At 37.4% G+C, this 24,350-nt stretch overlaps 1 protein-coding gene across 1 annotated transcript in view; it reads right to left on the reverse strand.

Moving 5' to 3' along the window:
- The window catches only part of ADGRG7 (adhesion G protein-coupled receptor G7), a 71,678-nt gene that overhangs the window by 41,218 nt on the left and 6,110 nt on the right, over positions 1–24,350 (reverse strand). Inside the window, exons 2-8 of the mRNA XM_030329616.1 lie at positions 17,615–17,728; positions 15,857–15,961; positions 13,257–13,369; positions 9,785–9,934; positions 9,216–9,319; positions 3,055–3,179; positions 2,832–2,939 (exon numbers count right to left, since the gene is read on the reverse strand). Of these exons, the coding sequence (XP_030185476.1) occupies positions 2,832–2,939; positions 3,055–3,179; positions 9,216–9,319; positions 9,785–9,934; positions 13,257–13,369; positions 15,857–15,961; positions 17,615–17,728 (819 nt within the window). The remainder of the gene's footprint in view (positions 1–2,831; positions 2,940–3,054; positions 3,180–9,215; positions 9,320–9,784; positions 9,935–13,256; positions 13,370–15,856; positions 15,962–17,614; positions 17,729–24,350) is intronic.

Raw genomic sequence — 24,350 nt, forward strand, 5'->3', positions numbered from 1 at the left:
GACACATTTCTTCAGGGGGCTGGAAAAAGCGGTCAGCTATTCCTCAGAGGCCCTAGAAAAGCATGGCCACAGCAGAGGGTTTTTGTATGGAGGCTGACCATGGCAGTGGTCAAACAGAACAACCTGAGAAATGCCTCTTAACACTTTGTACAACTGTTGTCATATTTAAAACAGAAGCAACAAAAATAATTACACATTTTAGACTGAAATAATTTTCTAAACTCTGCTTTTACTAGTGATATCGGGAAAACTAAAACCCTGGCAGTGAGCCAGCATATTCAGTGTGATTGCATAAATAGGCAGACAATGTCCTGACGACTCCTAAAATGTCCTCCACAGCCAGCCATGTTGTTCTATCCTCTACCCAGAAATAAAGACATTGGTTTACAGAGTTTTTACATGGCACATTGACCTTACCAAATTGTTCCTTCTCAACACTAGACAACAAAGTTAACCCTAAAAATTCAGTAAGGCTTCTTTTCATTATTATTGTTTTTTATAAAAGAATGACATGGTTGATTTAAAGGTCAAATCTATAGAAATATATAAACTAAAAAATGAAAATTCTTGCTTACCCCTCTCCTCATTCCTACAGTATTTTGCTCATTTATTACAAAACAATCACTTTCAACTAGATCTTCAGATTCACTAGAAGAAATTCTATTTACCTATAATTTTTTTAAATATCTGTATTTCTGGATATACCTTCTTGACAGTTTTTTCTTTCAAGTTTTTATTTAAAATCTAGTTAGTTAACATATAATGTAATATTGGTTTCAGGAGTAGAATTTAGTAATTCATCAGTTACGTATAACAGCCAGTGCTTATCATAACAAATGCCCTCCTTAATACCCATTTAGCCCATCCCTCCACCCACCTCACCTCCATCGACTCTCAGATTGTTCTCTGTAGTTAAGAGTCTCTTATGGTTTGCCTCCCTCTCTCTCTTTTTTTATTCCCTTCCTCTATGTTTTGTTTCTTAAGTTCCACATATGAGTGACATCATATGGCATTTGTCTTTCTCTGACTGACTTATTTTGCTTAGCATAATACACTCTAGTTCCATCCATGTCATTGCTACAGACTGGAGGAAAGATATTTGTGACTTATATATAACAAATATATAACTTTGTGTTCAGAATACACAAAGAACTTCTAATGACCCATAAGAAAAAGACAAACAAAAAGCCAGTAGAGAAATGATCATAGTGTTTGAATAGGCAAGTCACAGAGTAGAAAATCAGAATGTCTAATAACACATGAAAAGATGTTCAAGTAAAGGAAGGAAAAAAATCTAACGTATCATTGAACTTCAAAGCTGCAAAAAGAATATAAAAATACTCGTAACATATTTATCAGATAGGCAAAAGTTAAGATAACATATGAATAAATCTCCAAAAAGAGATGTTTAGTGGGGCGCCTGGGTGGTGCAGTCGGTTAAGTGTCCGACTTCAGCCAGGTCACGATCTCGCAGTCCGTGAGTTCGAGCCCCGCGTCAGGCTCTGGGCTGATGGCTCAGAGCCTGGAGCCTGTTTCTGATTCTGTGTCTCCCTCTCTCTCTGCCCCTCCCCTGTTCATGCTCTGTCTCTCTCTGTCCCAAAAATAAATAAACGTTGAAAAAAAAATTAAAAAAAAAAGAGATGTTTAGTTTTCAAAAAAAGCAAGTTCCAAAAAAAATTAATTAAATTAAAATTTAAAAAAGCAAGTTCCATACAACATGATACCACTTATGTAAATATTTTAAACACCTGCAAAATAGACTATTTTATGTATGGATATATAAATATGTAGCACAAGTTTAAAGACAAACATAAAAATGAAGCGTACCAACTTCAGATAGATGTTATTTCTGGGGAGGAGAGATGGGAAAAGATAGGGCACAGAACTTCAGGTGCAGCTGTAATATCTTCTTTTTTTTTAGGGGGTCTGAAGCAAACATAGCAAAATTTGACATCAGTTTGCCTTGTTCGTGGGTACATAGGTGTGCTTACATTATTTTCTGTACTTTTCTATATGCATGAAATATTCTTTAATTAAAAGAAAAACACAGAAAGAACAAAAAAGACTTAGATTTAGTCTCTCCTTCACAAAGCATGTATCCAAAGCAAATGGAAGCAAACTTCCACAGCATGCCAGACACATGAATAATACCCGCTTCTTCTTTAGTAATGCCATTATTAATTCTAAAATGTATACTTTCTAGTATCAGATTTTTTTTATTTGGGGAGAGAATAAAGCAATGCGTGTGCCTATTTTGCTTATTGTTATTGTCAAAATAATCACTTTTTTTAGACTTTGAAAAGTACCAACATTTCACGTTAGACATAAAAATTCCTGAAGGGCCGTATGCAAGATGATAGGGTAAGTACCATAGTAGTGGAGATAGCTAAAATCTGTTGCCACAAGAAGGTGACTGTGTCAGTTACATAAAATATCCTGAGGCAGGCCCATAGGATGAATCCGTGCCTGTAAATGCCATGCCACTAGTAAATATGGGCAGAATTTGTGACCGAATATTTTTAAATGTATTTTTAAGTGTAAAACAGACCTGCATTAGCTAGATTTTTGTTAGAAAAAAAGATCTGTGTCCATGATCAGAGTATTTCAACTCTGCTCCAAGGCTTTTGAAGAAAAAAAAAAAAGAGAGAAAGAAATCATCTCTATCATCCAGAATAGTAGAGATTACCATAATTTGTCAGAGCTCAAATGAACTCAAATGCAAATTACTCAGTATGAAACTAATTAAACATTATTTTTCACTCAGTGGATTTTAAGTTACTAATTCCATAAATTTGAGGGTATTTTTTACTGAAACAAAGTTTGAGACCTACTTTTTGAGGTATTGAGCAAAATTTGAAGTTCAGTCTCTGCATCTGGATTAGGGTTGCTCACATTTGTGTCCACAGTTATGGAACCAGAAATAAAAGAATCACTATCTCCTGTGAGAGGGAGAAAAGTAGAATTTTAAGTCAACATTTTCACAAATAGGGCATTGTTCATGGTTGATAGCAGAATGCTCTCTGCTATCATAAGTACATGAGATAAACACCTCACCTTTCTTCACAGAGAAGAGCACAGTGCTTTTTGTAGAGAATGAAACAGTCTGTACTGCTACATTAGGTTTCACCACTGAATTGTTTTTCAAAGACAAGGAATAACTCTCCATTTGTTGAATAAGCCTGTATAGAATAAAACATAACAACATAATATTCTATAGATTTGTCATAAAAATCAGTGGTATGTGTTCTCTCCCACATTCCAGTAGAAAGGCATGACCACAGAACTCATGTGATCACACAATGGCACAATCAACTTAAAATAATTTATTTTCTTCACCAGAGTCTTTCTTTGTTACATATAATTTTTCTAAAGTTCTGGTGGACTCTCTCCCCTGAAAGATACCCTGTATATAGATTCCAGACAGCTGGAACTCAAGAAAGACAAATTTCCCCATAGAAATAATCTTTATTGTGCTGCTCTTCACAAAAGGGTGGTGTTGCTACCCATCATTGACCGGACATGTGCTTCTTGCTTCTACAGTGGTGAGAATCAATTTCCACTTATTCAACTCCCTTCTCTTCTCTCACGTGAACCCCTTCAGGTCTCAAGCATCTCTTGTGAGTTGGTGGTTCCAGAGGCAACAATTCATTTGGAACCATGTAAGAGTACATCTTTGAGCTCACAGCCTCAGTTATTAACTAAACATTGCAGGTTTCCACTATATTCTTTTCTACTTTGGATAACTTCAAAGACAGATTAGATAGAAAGTTGGAGGGAGTGGGGAGAACCTGTCAATTTGGTGTTCTCCAAGAAAAGTCATAAGACCTTTTCTTTTCCTTGTTTGCTTTAAGAAATATTTGTACTATTTCTGTACTTGACAAAACAAAATCTCTATATCTAAGATAAATGGTTCAATCTAGTTTTCCTAGAAAGAAGGGATTTCATTAAAATGTAGTTGTTCCATATTCTAAATTTTTATTTTGTCCACTAAAGTATTTTTCCCTTCCCCAAGTGACATAATAAAGAAATAAACTTCAAAATAATTAAAGATTGTTTTTATAAAGAGAATGTGACAATCATTCATATGGAACTATTTGAGTTGCTTTCTCTGTTTTAAATGTTTTCTATTCATAACTCCATTTTATGAATTTTTAGCAATTCACACTAAAGAATAAAGAATAACAACCATACTCCATGTAAAGAATAACAGTTATACTCCAGAGCTGCTTTCAACAGAAGGAATGCCTAACAAAATTCTAATCTTCTAAGAGCATATTTTGTACATTTGTCAACCAAACAATATCTGTTGAGCACCTACTAAGAGGTCAGTACCCTATGAAACACTGGAGATAGCAAGAGGTGCTCCCTCAGGCATTTGAAGGCTAAAGGGAACAATGTACTAGATATATGGCAGTGACTGCAGGGTCCGTAACCACTTTTCAAGCGTTGCTCTAGTCACAGCCACTTTCAAGGCTGTATTTTTCTTCCATGTGATTCTTCCCTCCTCTTGCCATCGCTGATTATATTAGAGATGCATGCTCTGCCTCAGGGTACCCAACACAGAGGCTGACCAAAACCAGCACAAATGACTAGAAGAAGCAATCAGATTCTTTCACCCAGGAATTTTCAAGTTAGTGTCATAGTCATATCAGGACAACCATGGTTTAGAGGGGACCAGAGAGGTCATTCTGTCATTGTAAAGACAAATACAAATTAAAAATAAGAGACTTGGGGCGCCTGGGTGGCTCAGTTGGTTGAGCATCCAACTTCGGCTCAGGTCATGATCTCGCGGTCCGTGAGTTCGAGCCCCACGTCGGGCTCTGTGCTGACAGCTCAGAGTCCAGAGCCTGTTTCAGATTGTATGTCTCCCTCTCTCTCTGACCCTCCCCCATTCATGCTCTGTCTTTCTCTGTCTCAAAAATAAATAAACATTTTAAAAAAAAATAAGAGACTTAACTTTCCTGTTGAAAATAAGAGAAGAAATTTCTCTCTCTTCCTTTTCCTGTGAGCATTTACTTTGTAAAGTACTTTGTAAGTACTTTCTCCTCTCTTTGAAATATAAATAAATTCTTTTGTAAGCTAGATGGCAGGGCGTCTGGGTGGCTCAGTCGGTTAAGCATCTGACTTCAGCTCAGGTCATAATCTCACAGTTTGTGGGTTCAAGCCCTGCATCTTGCTCTGTGCTGATGGTTCAGAGCCTGAAGCCTGCTTCAGATTCTGTGTCTCCCTCTCTTTCTGTCCCTCCCCTGCTCATACTCTGTCTCTCTCACTCTCTTTCTCTCAAAAATAAATAAACATTAAAAAATAAAAAAAAAAAGAAAAGAAGAAAGCTAGATGGGCATTTTGTCAATTTATGACCTAGGAATGTCTTTTGCAAGGACATGGAAGCCATCTTTTTGAAATGTAAACATCAAGGAAGTTAGCGCCCCTATTTTCCAGTTTCTGTGGAGGGTAGGAGCCTAATTTTAGTGGGTGGGTACCTTGCTCCAAGTTGCAAAGCTACCTCCTGTCATAAAGATATGTGAAGTTTGTTCTTCCTCTGAATAAAGTCAGTTAGCTAATACAAATGGTCACCTCAATTACCAGGTTAACCTAGGATGAACTATGTGTGACAAATAGTGCTGTTAAGTTCTCTTAATTGAGGATTGGTTATTGATTACCTGAAAACTTGTATGTAATGGGATATATCTGGTTGGCTATATAAAGCAGTGAGACTCCTTTCTATCTGCAATCTCTTAGTGTTTGCCTATGATACACATCACATTCTGCTTTAATGCTTATGCAATAAAGAGTGTTTTCTTTCTCTACTGTCTTTGTGGAGAGCATTTCTGGGTTGGGAAAAGATTCTGTTTTAAACTATTTCCCCAATGTTATGAACAACAGGGTCAATTTATGACAGAGCAGAAACTAGAAGTAAAAATGAAACATACATGTTTACTGAGTCATATTAATTATAAAGACAACTGCCAATGTTTTTTGTTTTTTTTTTTCAAGACTTAATGTGTATAAGTCAGGTATCGTGCTAGTTATTTACATATATTATCTCAGTTAAGCCTCACAAGAATCTTACTGAAGTGAGTCCCACAGTTACTCCCATATTATACTGAAGAATCTGAGGCTTTTCCAAAAGATATGAATTTGGCCAAAATCATGGACCTACTAAATAACAATGCTAAGATTGAACCCAGGACTATTTGACTCCAAAGTCTGTCGCCATAACCATTATATTCTCCCAGAAGGAAGGCCCACAAACTCCTTTAATGGGACCTTCAAAACTGCCTTGGATGCCCTGCCACCCCCTTACTCCAGGATCCATAAAGTCCCGCCATATTATGGTACTGTTCTTAGGTTCCCATGAGATTCCATAAGCTTCTTTACAATAAATCTCTGGTCAAAATAATCTAAGTGAGGATCTTTTAACCAAAGAAGGCTGGTTGGAACAAGATTGCAAATAAAAATGTGAAATGTAAATGTACAAAGTGGTCAGTATTAGGGAAGCAGTTTTCCATTCCCAAAAATAGGTAAACAAGGACAATTATGGGCTTGAATTTGAGGGCAGAGTTCCAGGGTTATGGGTCAGTCTTTGCAGCACATGGTCAAAATGGAAAAATGAAGTCTTAGATTCACTGATTGTAGCAGGGTGCCCTTAACAGCAGAGACTTTGTCCAGGCTCCTCCCAACTCAGACCAAGAGAATGGATGAATGGATGTTAGAGAACTTCACCAGTCTCCCCTTCTCCACTTAAGGAGTTTTAGTCTCACACTGTCCGCTTCTCTCCATAAGTTGAGAAGGGGAGTCCAGTAGCTTAGGGATGCAAACCAGAAACTGTAAGTGAAAGAAGGTAGAAGTCAAAGGGAGATGAGTAACTGAAGCCTGGTATCTGTCAGGAGACCCTGTGTGTAGGCCCAGGTTGAGGGGACAGAGTTTGGAAGGAATTAGTTTCCTTCCCCAGAGAGAGTATTAGAGGTCACCTCTGTTGGCAGCTCTTGAGGAGTAATAAGTGTGGGAGGCTGGGGCCTGGAGGCTGAGGCAACAGCCTTATCTGAGTGAATAAGGACCTGAGTCCACAAGGGCTTATATACAAGATCACATGGGAGAGGGTCAGCTTTCACAATGGGATTAGAAAAAGTAAGTAGACTAGAAATGCTGAATGGGAAGAATTACTATGAGTATGGTTACATTTCATGTTTCAGTGTGTCCCATATTTAAAATTTTTATCCTCTAACCACCTCCTCTGAAGCCATTTGGATATTACACATAAATACACACAATTGATTCTCCATGTCTTAAGCCAGTAAAATTCATAATTACTTATTGTCAGGACAGTACTTTCATCTGTATCATGATGTATGACTTTCTCAGCCAAATCTCATAGTTGCTGTCTCCTCAACTTTCTCACCAGAAACATCCACTCTTCTCCTCTCTGCCTAGCAAGACTGCAAACACAGAGCCTCCAGGTCTGGAGGGAGCCCGCTCCAGCTCTTGGATCCATGATCACTCAACATAGACTCTGAGTGCTATGGCCACTTTCTTCTCCAACTTCAGGAAAAATGGGAATCTCCACACTCCCAGTTGGAAGGGCCTAGACTCCTACTGAAATTTGAAGTCATAAAATACACCAGTTGAACTGCTGAAATGACAACCAGGTCTCAGAATTATAACTTGTGAATGTACTATGCATTTCATGCTTTTGTACTTTTTCTACTTTGAGGGCTCAACACTGTAAAAATTAGAAAACTGGTAAGTTCTTCCAGGACTTTCTCCTAAAAAAAATAATGGGCCTTGCAAACAGAGATTGTGTATAAGAATGTTGATTGCTCAAAGTTTTAAAAGACTTGAAGTAATCAAAATGTCCCTCAGCAGGAATTGCTTAAAGTTCACTCATATTTTGCAGTATCTAAAATTTATGATGCAGGGGCACCTGGGAGACTCAGTCAGTTGAACATCTGACTCTTGATTTTTGCTCAGGTCATGATCTCATGGTTCATGAGAATGAGCAACATGGAGTCTGCTTAAGTTTCTCTCTCTCTCTCTCTCTCAGTCTCTGTGCCCTTCTTCCCCATTTGTGCATGCTGTCTCAAAAATAAAAATAATAAAATAAAAATTTATGATATAAATGTATAGATATTTATATTAAAAAGATATTCATGGAGTATTAAATGACAAAAACAGGCTATAAATCTGTAAAGTATGTAATATGATACAAACATACACACATACAGAGGAAAACATCTGGAAGAATACATACCCTCAAGTTAATAAAGGTGGGACAATTTTTAGAATTTTGCTCATCTAGGGGTGTCTGGGTGGCTCAGACCCAGTTGGTTAAGCATCCGATTTCAGCTCAGGTCATGATCTCACAGTTCATGGGTTTGAGCCCCATGTTGGGCTCTGTGCTGACAGTCAGCTTGAAGCCTGGAGCCTGCTTCAGATTCTGTGTCTCCCTCTCTCTCTGCTCCTCCCCTGCTCTCTCTCTTTCTCTCTCTCTCTCTCTCAAAAATAAGTGGATATTAAAAAAATTTTAAGTAAAAATAAAATAAAATAAAATTTTGCTCATCTATATATTTTCTTATTTTTCTACAATGAGCATGCATATTTACTTAAATTTTTTAAAACTCAAAAAAACTGTGTATAAGATAAAACCATAATGAATCATAGTGAGGGAACTTTATAATAAAGTACATGAGTTTTATTATAAATAAACAACCAAAACTATGCCAACCCACTGGAATCAAAAATAGAGAAAGTAGGTAGAGTTGGATTCTTTTTTTTTTTTTTCAATGTAGTCTTGGGAAAGCTTAAGAAAGCTTAACCAAAATACACCAGTATCTCAAGGATAGCTGAGTTGTGGGTAGGGAGCTTTGTCCCGCAAAGTTATGTTGTTCCTTTCAGCTCTATGCTGAGAAAAGAGTTGGAAGAGCTCCTATTGCGCATGCAGGTTGACCCTCGGCCATGCCCAGCTAAGGCCGGGAAAAGAAGTCTAATCTAAATCATCCTAGTTGCTCTCTATATCCTAGGCCAGAGACACCCCTGGAACCAAGAGTTAACATATACCACCCTGTCTAGTACATGAAGATCAGGTGGAAAGCCAAGGCTTCAGTCTTCATTCTCTAGGAATCAGCTAGTTAGTGCATCCATGAGAGAAACAAAAACACCTGTCTTAATGGTACACAGCACTTTGTAATGTTTTCTTTCCCAATTGGAATTGTGCTTACGTTGTGAAAGCGTCATCATTATTAGGAGCATCTGGAGTTTTTTGAAAAACATCTTCACTGACACTTAGAAGTTGACTCACTGTAGATACAGCAGTGTCTTTTGCCTGCCAGGAACAAGGGACCAAACCATCATCATAGAAGACATACATCATACATCATCATTATCATGAATTATTGCAGAATCATGTGGCACCACTGGTATGGTAATCCAGAGGCAAGTGTTTTTCAAAATTGAAGGTTTAGTTTTAGATGGCAGAGAGAATAAAGATAAAGCATGATGGAAATTTAAATTGAGTCAATTGGGAAGCTTAGGCTTCTGAATTTCCCCTCAAAGCAAGGTCTTTCACAGAAACTCTACCCCACCCCGAGAACACAAAAGCAGATGCTTGGATCCAGAAGCAGAAACAAAATAAGAGTGCAGGGTTCTGACTATGAAAACATCACAGCCCACGATATTTAGTATAATTATACTTACTATTGAACTAAGTAAAGGGATTTCTAGTTTTGTCTGTCTTTCCATGTCTTTTTTTTTCTTCCCCTCCCCCCTTTTAAAACCTTGTGAGTTTTACCTCACAGGAAGCATTTCTGGATGTGTTGAAGATCTGTCCGACCACTCTAGCAGCAGAAGTGATGTTCTCAGGAGTCATTTTACTGACATTAGATGTTAAAATCTGAGTTTCACTAGAAATGTTCTCTAACTGTGCTGCCATATTGACTATCTGTTAAAAACAAAACAAAACAAAACAGCCAGATTTATACAACTATGTCCAAATACTTTGCAAGCAATTGCAGGTGAATAAACTGGAATTCAGCTGACCCTCAATCTCCTGAATATCACATCCACTTGGTTCTTCATGTTTGTTTCTCTACTTGTGAAAAGGACAAAGTACACGCAGGCTGGTGGTTTTTCCAGCCTTTACTATCTGCCAGGATTAATGAACTAAGACAGGCTGCCTTAGGGAAAGCAATGCTACTCAAGGTGGAAACCATGAACCAAATGGTTCACTGTTATAGGGTCCATAGGGAAGGTAAGCACAGAAACTGAGAGTTACTGGTCAGAAACTTCTACAACAATTGCATGTTATTGAATCTAATGATTTTTTTCAATGATTTGTATTCAGATGGGAGCCACACTTGCATGAGCATAGCATAACATAGAGACTTGTTCTAATCACTATGTTGTACACCTGAAACGAATGTAACACTGTATGTCAATTACACTTCAATAAAATATAAGTAAAGAAATAATTTAAAACTCTTTTAGAAGAGAAAAAATAATCTGTATTTTTCATATCTTTTTTATCCAATTTTCCTAGTAATTCATTTTTATTACATTTTACAAAATTATTGGTCAGCAAGGAGTTGGAAATTTTTTTTTGTTTGTTTTAATTTTCTTTTTTTTTTTGAACGTTTATTTATTTTTGGGACAGAGAGAGATAGAGCATGAACGGGGGAGGGGCAGAGAGAGAGGGAGACACAGAATCGGAAACAGGCTCCAGGCTCTGAGCCATCAGCCCAGGGCCCGACGCGGGGCTCGAACTCATGGACCGCGAGATCGTGACCTGGCTGAAGTCGGACGCTTAACCGACTGCGCCACCCAGGCGCCCCAGGAGTTGGAAATTTTTAAAACTACCTTTCCAAGGGGTGCCTGGTGGCTCAGTCAGTTGTGCATCCAACTTCGGCTCAGGTCATGATCTCACAGTTTGTGAGTTCAAGCCCTGCATCCGGCTCTGTGCTGACAGCTTGGAGCCTGGAGCCTGCTTCAGATTCTGTGTCTCCTTCTCTCTCTGCCCCTCCCAACTTGTGCTCTGCCTCTCTATGTCTCTCAAAAAATAAATAAATGTAAAAAAAAAAAAATTTTAACTAGCTTTTCAGCAAAGACAGTTTGGGAGACACTGACCTCGACCATATCTCCAGGTACCGATCAGTCTCCTGGCTCTGGTGTTGTGAGACTATAAAACATGTTAATCCATATTGTCTTTGGTAGAGCCAGGTGTTAATGTGAGCATGTGTGTTAGTTTTCACTAGATGGCAGCATCATTTCAAAAATCAAACCAAGGTCACAGGCCATTCATACTTTGGGAACAGTTGAAAATAATATCCAATCAGTAGACAAAACAAAGAAAGCTCTCATTCAATAGCTAGGTCCCTGCTCTGTGCAGGCATTTTGCTGGATGTTTTTATAGATGTTATCACATTTAATACACAAAACAACACTGTGAGTAGGGCATCCTTCTCCCTGTTTAAAAGTCTGAAGAGGGAAGGGAGTTCACCCAAAGTCCATGCAGCTTAAAATGTCAGAGCTGAGAGCCAAAAACTGGCTAGTCAAACTCTGGAACATGAAGTCTTTCCCCAGCCTGTGTAGTTCACACAAACTACGTGGCTGGCAGCCATCTCCACATTCCACTTCCATCCCCATCTTTACCTTCAACCCTGCCCATCTACAGTTAGGGAGCCAGTGTGGGACAGTGTGGACTTTAAAATTTTTTTTATAATGTTTTTATTTATTTTTGCAACAGAGAGAGACAGAGCATGAGCAGGGGAGGGGCAGAGAGAGAGGGAGACACAGAATCTGAAGCGGGCTCCAGGCTCTGAGCTGTCAGCACAGAGCCCAACGCGGGGCTCGAACTCACAGACTGTGAGATCATGACCTGAGCCGAAGTCGGCCGCGTAACCGACTGAGCCACCCAGGCGCCCCAAAATAAGAAGCAGCTCCATCATTTTTTGGCTGTGGTTCACTGCACCTCTCAAAGACACTGTTTCCTCATCTATAAAATAGGTACATTCATAACTATTTATATAGTTGTTATAAGAATTAAATGTGATTTAAAAACATATGTAAAATGTTAGTGCAATATTTGCTACACAGTAAGTGATCAAGAATTAGTATAATCACTATAATTATCTATGAGAATAACATCTAACTCACAGAGGTTCCAAAAGGACTAAATGAGATAATGTATGTTACATGCCCTGCACTTGGACCACTTAAAGTTTCCTCCTTCTCTCCTTTCTTGGCCGCAGGTATTAGCAATCCCATGCAATTGCATTTAGGTATGTATTAGGTCAAAATAATTTAATCTTCATGAATAAAACATCTAGTCTATGTAATTCCCACTTCACCTGCTCATGGGTACAGCCCTGAGACCAGCATTAGGGTCTGGGGTTTCCTGTCTCAAAAGGTGTTTGATCATAGTTTTTTTTTTTCTTCTTTTTTCTCTTTATTCTAATAAAGTTGACCATCAAAATACCTTCCTTTTGGTTTCAGATACCAGTGATCTATTTTCAGTCAATACTTTACCACTGATCTAAAAAGATGAGGCCATTTAAAATATGTTACAGATTATCATTCACTAAAATTTGCTGAACCCATGTACAACTGTCCTTTTTCACAAACAGGTGTCATCTTCAAAAAAAAAAAAGAGTGGCTTTAATTACCAGTTTTTGTTACTTCTTTTTTCTATGTTTCTTAATTTTGAGAGAGACAGAGTGCAAGCAGGAGAGGGGCAGAGAGAGAGAGGGAGACACAGAATCAGAAGCAGGCTCCAGTTCTGAGTTGTCACAGTACAGAGCCCAATGCAGGGCTCTAACTCACGAGCCTTGAGATCATGACCTGAGCTGAAGCCTTAACTGACTGAGCCACCCAGGAACCCCAGTTTTTGCTTTTTCTAATTTGACAGTTTTAAAAGCATTGATTCAGGGGCTCCTGAATGGCTCAGTCAGTTAAGTGTCCAACTTCGGCTCAGGTCATGATCTCACGGTTCATGAGTTCAAGCCCTGCATCGGGCTCTGTCCTGACAGCTCAGAGCCTGGAGCCTGCTTCAGATTCTGTGTCTCCCTTTCTCTCTCAATCTATCTCTCTGCCCCTCCCCCGCTTGCAATCTCTCTCTCAAAAGTAAAAACAAAATTAAAAAATAATAACAATAAAATTTTTTAAAATGTTTAAAAAGCATAGATCTGACCATCAGGTATCTAAAGAACAGAGAGTATACAGAATCCAAACTTTTTCCAGTTACCCAGAACATGGACCATAGGGCATACCTTGTTTTCCAGGGTTTCCAGATTTTCATCGCAATTTCCTTTTGTCACATTTTCTAATACTATTTCTCCATATATAGAAATACTGCACATCCGAGTAGCTATTGGATAGCCCACTTTAATAAAAAGAAGCAAACAAAACAAAACAAAACAAGTGTTTGCAAATATGGCCACTAGCAACAATCTGCCCCTATACACACCTCCATCTCAGTGTGATTTAGCTGCTTTTCCCACCAAAAGGTGGAGTCTATTCCTCCTTTTCCTGAATTGAGCCTGGACTTACAACTGGCGTTGACCAAGAGAATGTTCTGTGAGAGCTCCAGAACCTGGCCTCAAGAAGATGAAGTTTCAGCCTTCACCCCCTTGGAACACTGTCCTGAGACTGTTGAATAAGGAAGCAGCTCCAATCTACTAGAGAACAAGAGGCTATGTGGAAGAGAACTGAGGCCCTTCAGTCTTGCCATTTAGGACTCCAGCTGCCACAATGAACCCACAGAACTATGAAAAATCTAAATCATTAATTCTTTTAAGCCACAAAATTTGGGGTAGTTTGATATACAGGAATGGAAAAGTGAATCAGCCAGTTACTACAGGAATCTTAAAGGCAGATATCACTTGTCTTAATTTCTAAATATGGAATTCAAAACTATTTCCTTCCTTTGAAGTCTGCAAGGAAGATTTGCCTTCCAGCAACTAGGGACATAGGGCTTTGAATTGGATGTGATGAGGGTTGAAGAGATGGGAAACAATATGAAAAATTCCTACTATATAATGAATTACATATTGATCTTTCCTTCTTTATCCAAATCTGAGTAAACTGAAAGGCAAAGAGTTCTACTATATTGTAGCACCTATTTGATACCTGGTTGGCTTTCAATACTCATGAATCATTAGGTTTATTTCTTATAATTATCACTGAGCCTCCCTAATTCAGTGTTCTCCTGTGAACAAAGCTTAAGAAGCTGTTAACAAATAAAATCACCTCCTACAAGTATGAATCTACCTACGCAAAATCATTGAAAATATCTTGGTCATTTGTTGTATAAAAGTGAATAATTCAGAAGTAATTCTTAATATAAAACTAAACACACATTTGCCAGTAGTTGGAATCTATATGCTTAAAATTATTTTATGGGCTCAATCTGAAATTTAAAGGTAAGTAAAATAAACCTTTTCACAATAGTTGCTCAGAAAATAAAAATAACCAAATAAAAGAACCAAATGAAAGATGGTGATTCCCTTGTCCCAAAAACATTTTAAAAAAATCAAACAAGAGTGATGTCCCTTGATGCATATGTTACTGACATTTTTACTGTTCCAGATTGGGTAGCACATAGTTATTTTTTGTAGTTGTATCTCTTTTACAAGTTATAATGAAATATTTAACACAAACAAAACATATAAAAATTAAGACGGTAAGTATCCATGGACATACATTATAAAAAGTAAGTACCAATACACGAAGCCCCATGTCTTTCACCTTCTGAGCTTTTAATCAAGAGGCTCTAGCCTTATAAGGACATATGTAAAGAATAGGATCATGAAGATTTGAGTAGGCACGATATATGTGGGCAAAGGCAATTTGGACTCTGCAAATGGAATACTGGTTTACATAATCTCTTAGAATAAATAAGATAAAGAAACACAGGGGAAAGACCAGTACCTATAAGTACTGTAGCATTTCAAAGAGCATGACATAAACAAAAATAAATATCTATATAAAATGTGAAATTCTCCCCAGGGTTATTACTGACTGAAGTTCTCTCACACATTTTCATAAATGATCTAGAATTGGCTGTTATTCAGATATCCAGTGCTGCAGGAAATGATGATATCCTGCAGGAAGATGTGAGAGATAGGAGGAGTGGTCAAAGGAAAATCAATGCAAACAAAGTTCAGGTAAACACTGAGAGGAAATTATACAGCATAATGGGTTCTAAGCTGTTAGGAAAGGAACCTATGAATTTTTAAGGGCTACTCTCAGAAAATATTACCCAATGCAGCATTGAAATAAGTCATCAAAATCCTGGATATCATCAGGGAGCATAGACATTTAAAAAATGTTATTTGTGCCTTTATTCTTGGAATGTCTCTATGCACACAAGGTTGTCATGCTTCAAGAAAGGTATGATGAATCTAGAGAATGTTCCAAGATGGCTAACTAAAATTACCAAGGAGATGAAGTACTACCAACTGTGGACAAACTTAACAGCATCTCTACCTAGAAAGATGAAGTCTGAAAGTAGATATGGTACAAATCTATAGCTAATGTTTAATATTCAGACAAGTTATAAAACTCCATAAGCAGATATTAACATGATTAAATTCAAGGACATAGAGTAAACTGGGGAAATAAACCAATGGGAGAAGGAGTAAAAGGAATTTTTAACTGATCCATATTATAGTTTTTAGGAGAATTAGAATTATGTGAAATTGCATCCTAAATTTGGAACACTGGTATCATGAAAGGGAAGAAAACTGTTCCACAAAGCCATCTTTGATGCCTCTTCCAGGAACTTAATACTGGTTGGAGGAATGATAGGTATGATCCAGTATAGCGATTAATATGCTTACACAGAGGAGACGTTTGGAAAAACACATACCATTTAAAGTGTTCTCACCACATGTTTGCTGGGAAGATCCATATTTTCCCACCGGAATTCTGGCAAAAGTTAAATCATCAGAGGTACTGCTTTCACAGAAATAAGCTATGATGAAAAGAAAATATATTTTTTTCATCATAAATTATAATTTTCTTTTTAAAATTTCAAACCAGATAAAAGTCAAAGTTCAAAACCTATTCAGTATAATTTGAAGGATAATAGAAAACTTTAGGACTCATTGACCTGCCAAGAATTTCATACTTTTTTATCTGGTTGAGTTAATATTAATACCATTAGAAAAATTAGTATGTTAGATAATGTCTTCTAGTTAAAATGTGCACAATATATAATCTGGTAGAGGTAGGATGTAATCACTAACACATCAAAAAGGATAGTATAATCAAATTAGTTGCAATCTTGAAAATTAAAGATATAGAGCCTATATCTTTATTATCTTTACTACCAAAGGGCATCATGAGGATGTGGGTCAAAGCAAAAAGACCAAAGTCATGGATCATGTGAGATATACTGGCTTGTAGGAGTGCAGGAAATGGTAGGAATGCATTTCTAGGGCTCTGGATCCTAAGCAGGGAGCACAAAGTGTACAGAGTATTGGAAAGCATACTGTAGATGAAGATGTAGCTTTGAAACACTATGTACAATATCCAAGACAAGAAAGTAATGTTAACTATCTGTCAGTAGATGAGTGGATAAAGAAATATATATACGTATATATATGTATATATATATTTGCTGGGAATATTCATATATATATATATATATACATATATATATATGAACCTTAATCATAAAAAAGAATGAGACCTTGCCATTTGCAATAACATGGACGGACCTAGAGGGTAAGTAAAATAAGTAAGACAGAAAAGGAAAAATATCGTATTACTTCACTTATATGTAGAATCTAATAAATGAAATGAATAAACAAATAACAGAAACAGATGCATAAATACAGAGTGGTTGCCAGAGGGGTTGCCGGGGGAATTGGTGAAATGAGTGAAGGAAAGTGGGAGATACAGGTTTCTAGTTATGGAGTAAATAAGTCACTGGGACAAAAGGTACAGCACAGGGAATAAAGTCAATGGTACTGAACTAGCATTGTTTGGTGACAGATGGTAGCTACCCTTGTGGTGAACATAGCATAATGGGTAGAGTTGTTGAATCACTATGTTGTACACATGAAAGTAATGTAACATTGTGTGTCAACTATACTTCAATTAAAAAAAGAAGTAGCTTTGAACTTTGATTCTGAGAGAGCACAGTCTGAAGTAAAACCAGTAATTTTACAACATCTCATCAAGAGAAAGGATGAAAAGACAAAAACTTCATCTACATATATAGTTAGATAGGAAGATGTACCTTGGTTTCAGAAAAGTTAAATATATTAGAATTGTGATCTTTGAAATGGGGTAATATAGCATATCACCAACCAGAAGGACCTGAGAAAACCATATCACCCATTGCCCTGAAGTAGAAAGTGCAACCAGAAGGAAAAGCATCTGTCAGTTTACAGAGAAACTTGATAGTTGGGAAACATACTAGGTATATTGAACATACAAGTAAATAGCCCAAAAAGAATACTCAGCTTTTACTATTAAGCTACAAACACATGTTAAAGCCATCATTATTAAACCCATTGTTACTAAATCATTAACAGAAGCATTTGAAAAACTTTGCTGTTGTCCTTATTTACACAAGCCACCTAAATCTCATACCCTAGTGCCATCCCAAGTAACTTACGGATTGTACATCTCCATCCTCTCCACTCTTCTGGACAAACACATCTGCCATTTTCCCAGGTTCCACCATTCCTGCAGAACTTTATTGTGGTGTTTGCTGTGGGGGTTAATGTTTCTAAAAAAAAACAATAAATAATAGAATACTTCACAAACTGGCTAATCAGTTTCTCCTTTTGGATGTGTAGCCTTCAATTTCTACATGTAAAACAATCACCTTGAGTAGCACTGGAGAAGTATTTTTGTAACATCATCATCAACAAAAATATATATTGAGAATTTACACAGGGTATACAATACTTATGACAGGTTATGAATACCAAAAAGCTACATTTAAAAGACATAATACTTTGAACAAGGACATTAGAATCTACGGAGGGAAACAGGCGATTATATAGATTAGATAGATGATAGATAGATAGTAGATAGATAGATAGGCAGGCATATAAGGCACCTAAGTCAACATGCAGATTTTTACATGTTTTAAGAACACAGAAGAGAGATGTTGAGGACAGAGGCAATTTATCCAGCGATGACTTTCCAGAAGAGGTGGTATTTGAGTCAGATTTTAAGACTAAAACTAGAAAAGCCAGATAAAAAAGGATGGCCCCAAATAGGCAGGATACAGAGTGCAAAATCACAAAATGGGAAAGTTCTGATGTGTCCAAGGAACATAGCAAAGTTTAACAAATAAGGAATATTAGTCCTATGTGAAGTAATAGCAGGACATCGACTGGATTATGAGTGGGTTTATAGACCAAGCCAAGGAGATTTATCCTGCAAGAGTCTAGAGAGATCTTTTAAAAAATTTTTTTAATGTTTATTTTTGAGAGAGAGAGACAGAGTACAAGTGGGGGAGGGGCAGAGAGAGAGAGGGAGACACATAATCTGAAGCAGGCTCCAGGCTCTGTGCTGTCAGCACAGAGCCCGAGGTGAGGCTTGAACTCACAAACCATGAGGTCATGACCTAAGTCAAAGTCAGACACTTAACCGACTGAGCCACCCAGGCGCCCCTAGTTTTTTTATTCTTAATTGATCTAACAGATAAGTTTATTCAAAATAATAATAGCAATGACATATGAGGTGATTATAGTTTATGGAAAAACGAAATAAAGGACAGAAAAAAATGTAAGGGAAGAGAAGGAGGAATTGGGAATACTGTATTATGAGGTCCTGGCACTACTTATGAGACCACAGAGATATTAGAAAGTGGACTTAGAACCTGGGTGGCTCAGTCAGTTGAGTGTCCAACCCTAGATTTGGGTTCAAGTCATGATCTCATGGTTTGTGAGACTGAGCACCTCGTCAGGCTCCCAAGGAGCCTGCTTGGGATTCTCTGCCTCTCTCTGCCCCTCCCCCATTCACTCTCTCTTTCTCTCTCTCTCAAAATAGATAAACTTAAAAGATACATTTTGGGGGGCTCCTGGGTGGCTCAGTCAGTTGAGTGTCTGACCAGATTTTGGCTTAGGTCATGATCCCAGGGTCACAGGATTGAACCCTGTGTCTGGCTCTGCACTGAGCATGGAACCTGCTTGGGGTTCTTTCTCTCTCTTCCTCTGCCCCTGCCCCTCTCCCCTACTTGTTCTCTCAAAATAAATAAATAAATAAATAAATTGGTGGTTACTGTAGAGGTTGCAGTATACATTTACAACTAATCTAAGTTCACGTTCTTTTTAAAGAAATAATTAAAAATCAGAGCAAAAATCAATGAAGTTGAAAACAGGAAATTAATAGACAAAATCAATGAAACCAAAAGCTTGTTATTTGTAAAGATCATTCAAATTGATAAACCTATAGACAGTCTAACCATAAAAAAAAGAGAAGGCACAAATAACAGACATGAAAAAGAGTCATCACTACTGATCCCATGAACATTAAAAGAACAATAAAGAAATATTATGAATAGCCTATGCCCACAAATTTGATAAGCTAGATGAAATGGACCAAGTCCTTGAAGGACACAATCTACTGAACTCACACAAGGAGAAATAGATCATCTGAATAGGCCTATATTGATAAAGAAACTGAATCAATAATCAATAACCTTCCAGAACAATAGGCATCAGGCCCCAGATGGATTTACTGCTGAATCCTACCAAACACTTGAGGAAAAACTGGTATCAATGTTTTACACTCTCTTCTAGAAAACAGAAGCAAAAGGAACACTTCCTAACTCATTCTATGAGGCCAACATTATTCTAATACCAAAATTAGATAAAGACATTACAAAAAAGGAAAATTACATATCAATATCTCTCATGAATGTAAAGTCAAAACTCCTCAACAAATTATTAGCAAATCAAACCCAACAATGTATAGAAAAATTTATAACATAATACAGTATTCTCAATCCTTCTTCTCTTCCTTTATAACATGTTCTCATCTTAGGGGAAAGCATCTCATTTCTTACCATTGAGTATGAGATTGAGTTTATGGTTTTTGTAGATGTTCTGTATCAAGTTGATGCAGTTCCCCTATATTTTCACTTTGCTAAGAGTTTTTAACATGAATGGTAGTTGGATTTTGTAGAATGCTTTTTCTGTATTTATTGATATGATCGTGTGATTTTTCTTTTTTAGCCTGTTGATATGAATTACATTAATTGATTTTCAAATGTTGAGCTAGCCTTGCATATCTGGAATAAATCCCAATTTGTTATGATGTATGATTTGTATTTCCCTGATGATGAATGATGCAGAAGAATGAGCCTGGACTACTTTCTTACACCATACACAAAAATAAACTCAAAATGGATGAAAGACCTAAATATAAGACAGGATGCCATCAAAATCCTAGAGGAGAATACAGGCAACAATCTCTTTGACCTCAGCTACAACAACTGCTTACTTGACATGTTTCCAGAGGCAAGGGAAAGTAAAGCAAAAATGAACTATTGGGACCTTATCAAGATAAAAAGCTTCTGCACAGCAAAGGAAACAATCAGCAAAACTAAAAGGCAACTGACAGAATGGGAGATGATATTTGCAAATGACATATTCGATAAAGGATTAGTATCCAAAATCTATCAAGAAATTACCAAACTCAACACCCCAAAAAACACAAATAATCCAGTGAAGAAATGGGCAAAAGACATGAACAGACATTTTTCCAAAGAATACATCTAGATGGTTAACAGACACATGAAAAAATGCTCGTCACTCATCACCGAGTAAATGGATTTTTTTAAAAAGCAGTGGTATATCCATACAATGGAATATTATTCATCCATAAAGAGAAATGAGCTATGAAGCCCCCAAAAGATATGGAGGAATCTTAAATACTTTTAGCTAAGTTAAAGAAGCCGGGCTGAAAGGGCTACACACTATATGATTCTACGTATGATATTCTGGAGGGGCTCCTGGGTGGCTCAGTCAGTTAAGCATCTAACTTCAACTCATGTCATGATCTCACAGTTCATGAGTTCAAGTCCCTCATTGGACTCTGTGCTGACAGCTCAGAGCCTGGAGCCAGCTTCGGATTCTGTGTCTCCCTCTCTCTCTGCCCCTCCCCCACTCATGCTCTCTGTCTCTCTCACTCTCAAAAATAAATAAACGTTAAAAAAATTTAAATATGACATTCTAGAAAGGCAAAACTATAGAAACAGTAAAATGACTGGCGGGTTGGGAGAGGGAGAGAAGGATGAATAGGTGAAGCAAAGGGGAATTTTAGGCAAGTGAACTATTCTGTATGATACTGTAACAGTGGATACATGTCATTATATTTGTCCAAATCCACCAAATTTGTATACGCAAAGAATGAACCCTAATGTAAGATGCATTTTAATTAATAATGTATCAATATTGGTTCATTCGTTATATAACAAAAGCAACCCACTAGGGTAAGATATTAATAATAAAGGAAGATATGGAGGGGAAGCAGTGATGCGAGAGGGAATAAATAGGAACTCTATATTTTCTGCTGAATTTTACTGTAGCCTGAAACTTCTCTAAAAATCAAGTCATTGGTATAAAAATATAAGATATGGATCCAGATCTCAAAGAGCTTAAGATCTACCAAGAGAGATTTAATTGTAATTGTTATATGACAAACTTCTCCGTGTAACCAAGGAAATGTGTGAATATTTATTTATTGTTTATTTATTTTGAGAGAGGGTGAATGCGTGAGAGTGGGGGAGGAGCAGAGAGAGAGGGGGAGAGAGATTCCCAAGCACGCTCCAGCCATCAGCGCAGAACCCAGTGCAGGGCTTGAACCCATGAACTGTGATATAACGACCTGAACTAATATCAAGAGCCCAATGCTTAACAGACTGAGCCACCCAGGTGCCCTTATGTGAATCTTTTTAAATTGTAGAATATTTCAAGTACACAAAGTACAGAGTATAAAACATCCCCCACTACCCCAAAGCCAGTTTTAAAAGCTAGGAACTTTCTCTCAGATTTGCTTCAGACTTTTTAAAAAATATGTAATAAAACTTTACAGGAAGAGTTGAAACCCCTTCTACTCCTTTCTATCAACATTCCTTTCTCTCCATACCCAGAGGTTAACACTATATTGAAATTGTCGTTTATCTTTTACATCATATTTTATACTATTATTATATCTAAGATAATCAATACATAGCATTTGCTGCAGTTTTTGTTTTGGTTTGGTTTTTACTATTGATTCAACTACTTTTTTTAAGTTTATTTATTTTATTTGGGGGAGGAGGGACAAAGAGAGAAGGAAAGAGAAAATCCCAAGCAGGCTCTGCACTGTCAGCTCAGAGCCTGACACAGGGCTCAAACTCATGAACCGTGAAATCATGACCTGAGCCAAAATCAAGATGCCTGAACCACCCAGGCTCCCTGATTCGACTATTTTAATGGTTACAGTTCGATTTAGGTTTTTTTTTCCTTCCTTTGGGGGTATATTTGGTCATTTATATTTTTTTAGAAAATTGCTACTTGGGCAAAGTTTTTATATTAGCTAGGATAATATTTGCATGGTATTTGCTTATGACTTTATTGATTTTTTAATCACTTCTTTATTATATATTTTAATAGGTAATACATTTACAGAGTTGGAAAATAAAAATAACATTCAAAGTACATAACCTTTCTCCCATCCATAAATATACACAAGTAATAATTTCTATTCATTTTTTCCAATCTTTCTTTTTTCAGTACAAGCAAATATGAATCTATACTTATTTTCATCCTCTTTTCTGTAGCTTGCTGTTGCACCTTACAATGAATGTCCAAAATCTTTCCACAGCAGTTCATAGAAAACTTCCACCTCTTCTTTTACAGCTGCATTACAGTCCATCATAATAAACCCTGATTTAGCTAACTGACCCCTTATTGATGGACACATGTTGTTTTCAATTGTCTCAAAATTGCACTGTACATTGCACAAATTCATATGGAGAATGAATTCCCAGAGGTGCAATTCTGAGCCAAAGAGTGCACCTTTGTCATTTTGACATTTATTTCCAGCTTGCCCTTATAGGGGTTGTATTGACTTGTATTTTCACCAGCAGTGCAACTCTATGCAGGGCCTGAAACAAAGTACAATGAAGACCCATATACCATTTATATAAAAGTAGATGTAAAACTTGTAAATTAAGCTCACAAACTGCTAAATAAAGTCTACGTGCTTGATTCTAATGCCAGGATAATCATACCTTCCTAAGGACCTGGAAGTCCAGGTCTGAATTTAGGAACTGTGCATTCCTTGGAGTTCTACTTCAGACTGTGACATGTACCCGCCCCACTCTGTCCTCATGCCTGGTAGGGTTCCAGGCCCAAGGAGGCCTTGTGCTGCCACCTACCGACACCCGAGCCAACAGCCACCCCTCAGGGCCAGGTAAGCACTGCCACCACCGGGGCGAAGTGAGGTGAGCAAAATCTCCCTATAAGCCCAGCAGGGGAGCTGGGGACCCGGATGCAAGACGCAAACCCCAGAAGGAGAGATGCGGGCTCTGGGTCAGCGTGCTGTCTTGGCTTTTCCTTAAACCTTGTCTATCATCCTGCTTCTCTGTGTTGTGATCCGCTTTACTTTTGCACATGTTGCTTATATACCTTTTCGTCTTGACAAATCTCGCTGGATATTTATCGTCTTAAATTCATCTTTTCAAAAAACTAGCTTTTGGTTTTGTTGATCTCCATTCTTGTTTTGTTTCCATTCCATTAATTTGTTCTTATTTTCATTACTGCCAAACAGCCTTCCTTAGAATTTACTTTTTTTTCTATTTATTTATTTTTATTTGTTTTGTCTCCAGGCCCAGCTTAATGACAGATGCATAGACAGTACAACAAATGTTTGCTGACTGGCTTCTTTGGCGTTTGCAGTTTGGTTGAGGATATCGAGCCCAAGCTGAGCTACCACTCCTCTGTTACAATCCCATTTTTAACACCTTTTGCCCCCCCAGTTCAAGACCCTGTCCCCTGAAATGCCTAAATTACCCACAAAATATAGCAAAGGGAGTATTGGTATTTTTAAGCCTCTGTATTTTAAGTAAAGAAAGACAGACCCTGAAGGATTAAGTGCTTTGTTTGTTTCATTTAGTTTTTAAACCTATGGACTTATAAAAATGACACTAGCCAACATTCATTAGCCCAACATCCCCATTCTATATAAAGAGTACATTCTGCATAAAGAGTATATTCTACATAAAGGGTAACTTGTTCCAGATCAATAACTAGTTGACAGCTGAGTGGAGTTAACTCAGATCTTTTGGTTACTAATCAAGTGCTCCAGCTCCACCCTACAAGTGCTGTCTTTACCACAGGGAAAACAGG

The sequence above is a fragment of the Lynx canadensis genome, chromosome C2 (genome assembly GCF_007474595.2).
Source record: "Lynx canadensis isolate LIC74 chromosome C2, mLynCan4.pri.v2, whole genome shotgun sequence".
In the NCBI taxonomy this organism is placed as follows: domain Eukaryota; kingdom Metazoa; phylum Chordata; class Mammalia; order Carnivora; family Felidae; genus Lynx; species Lynx canadensis.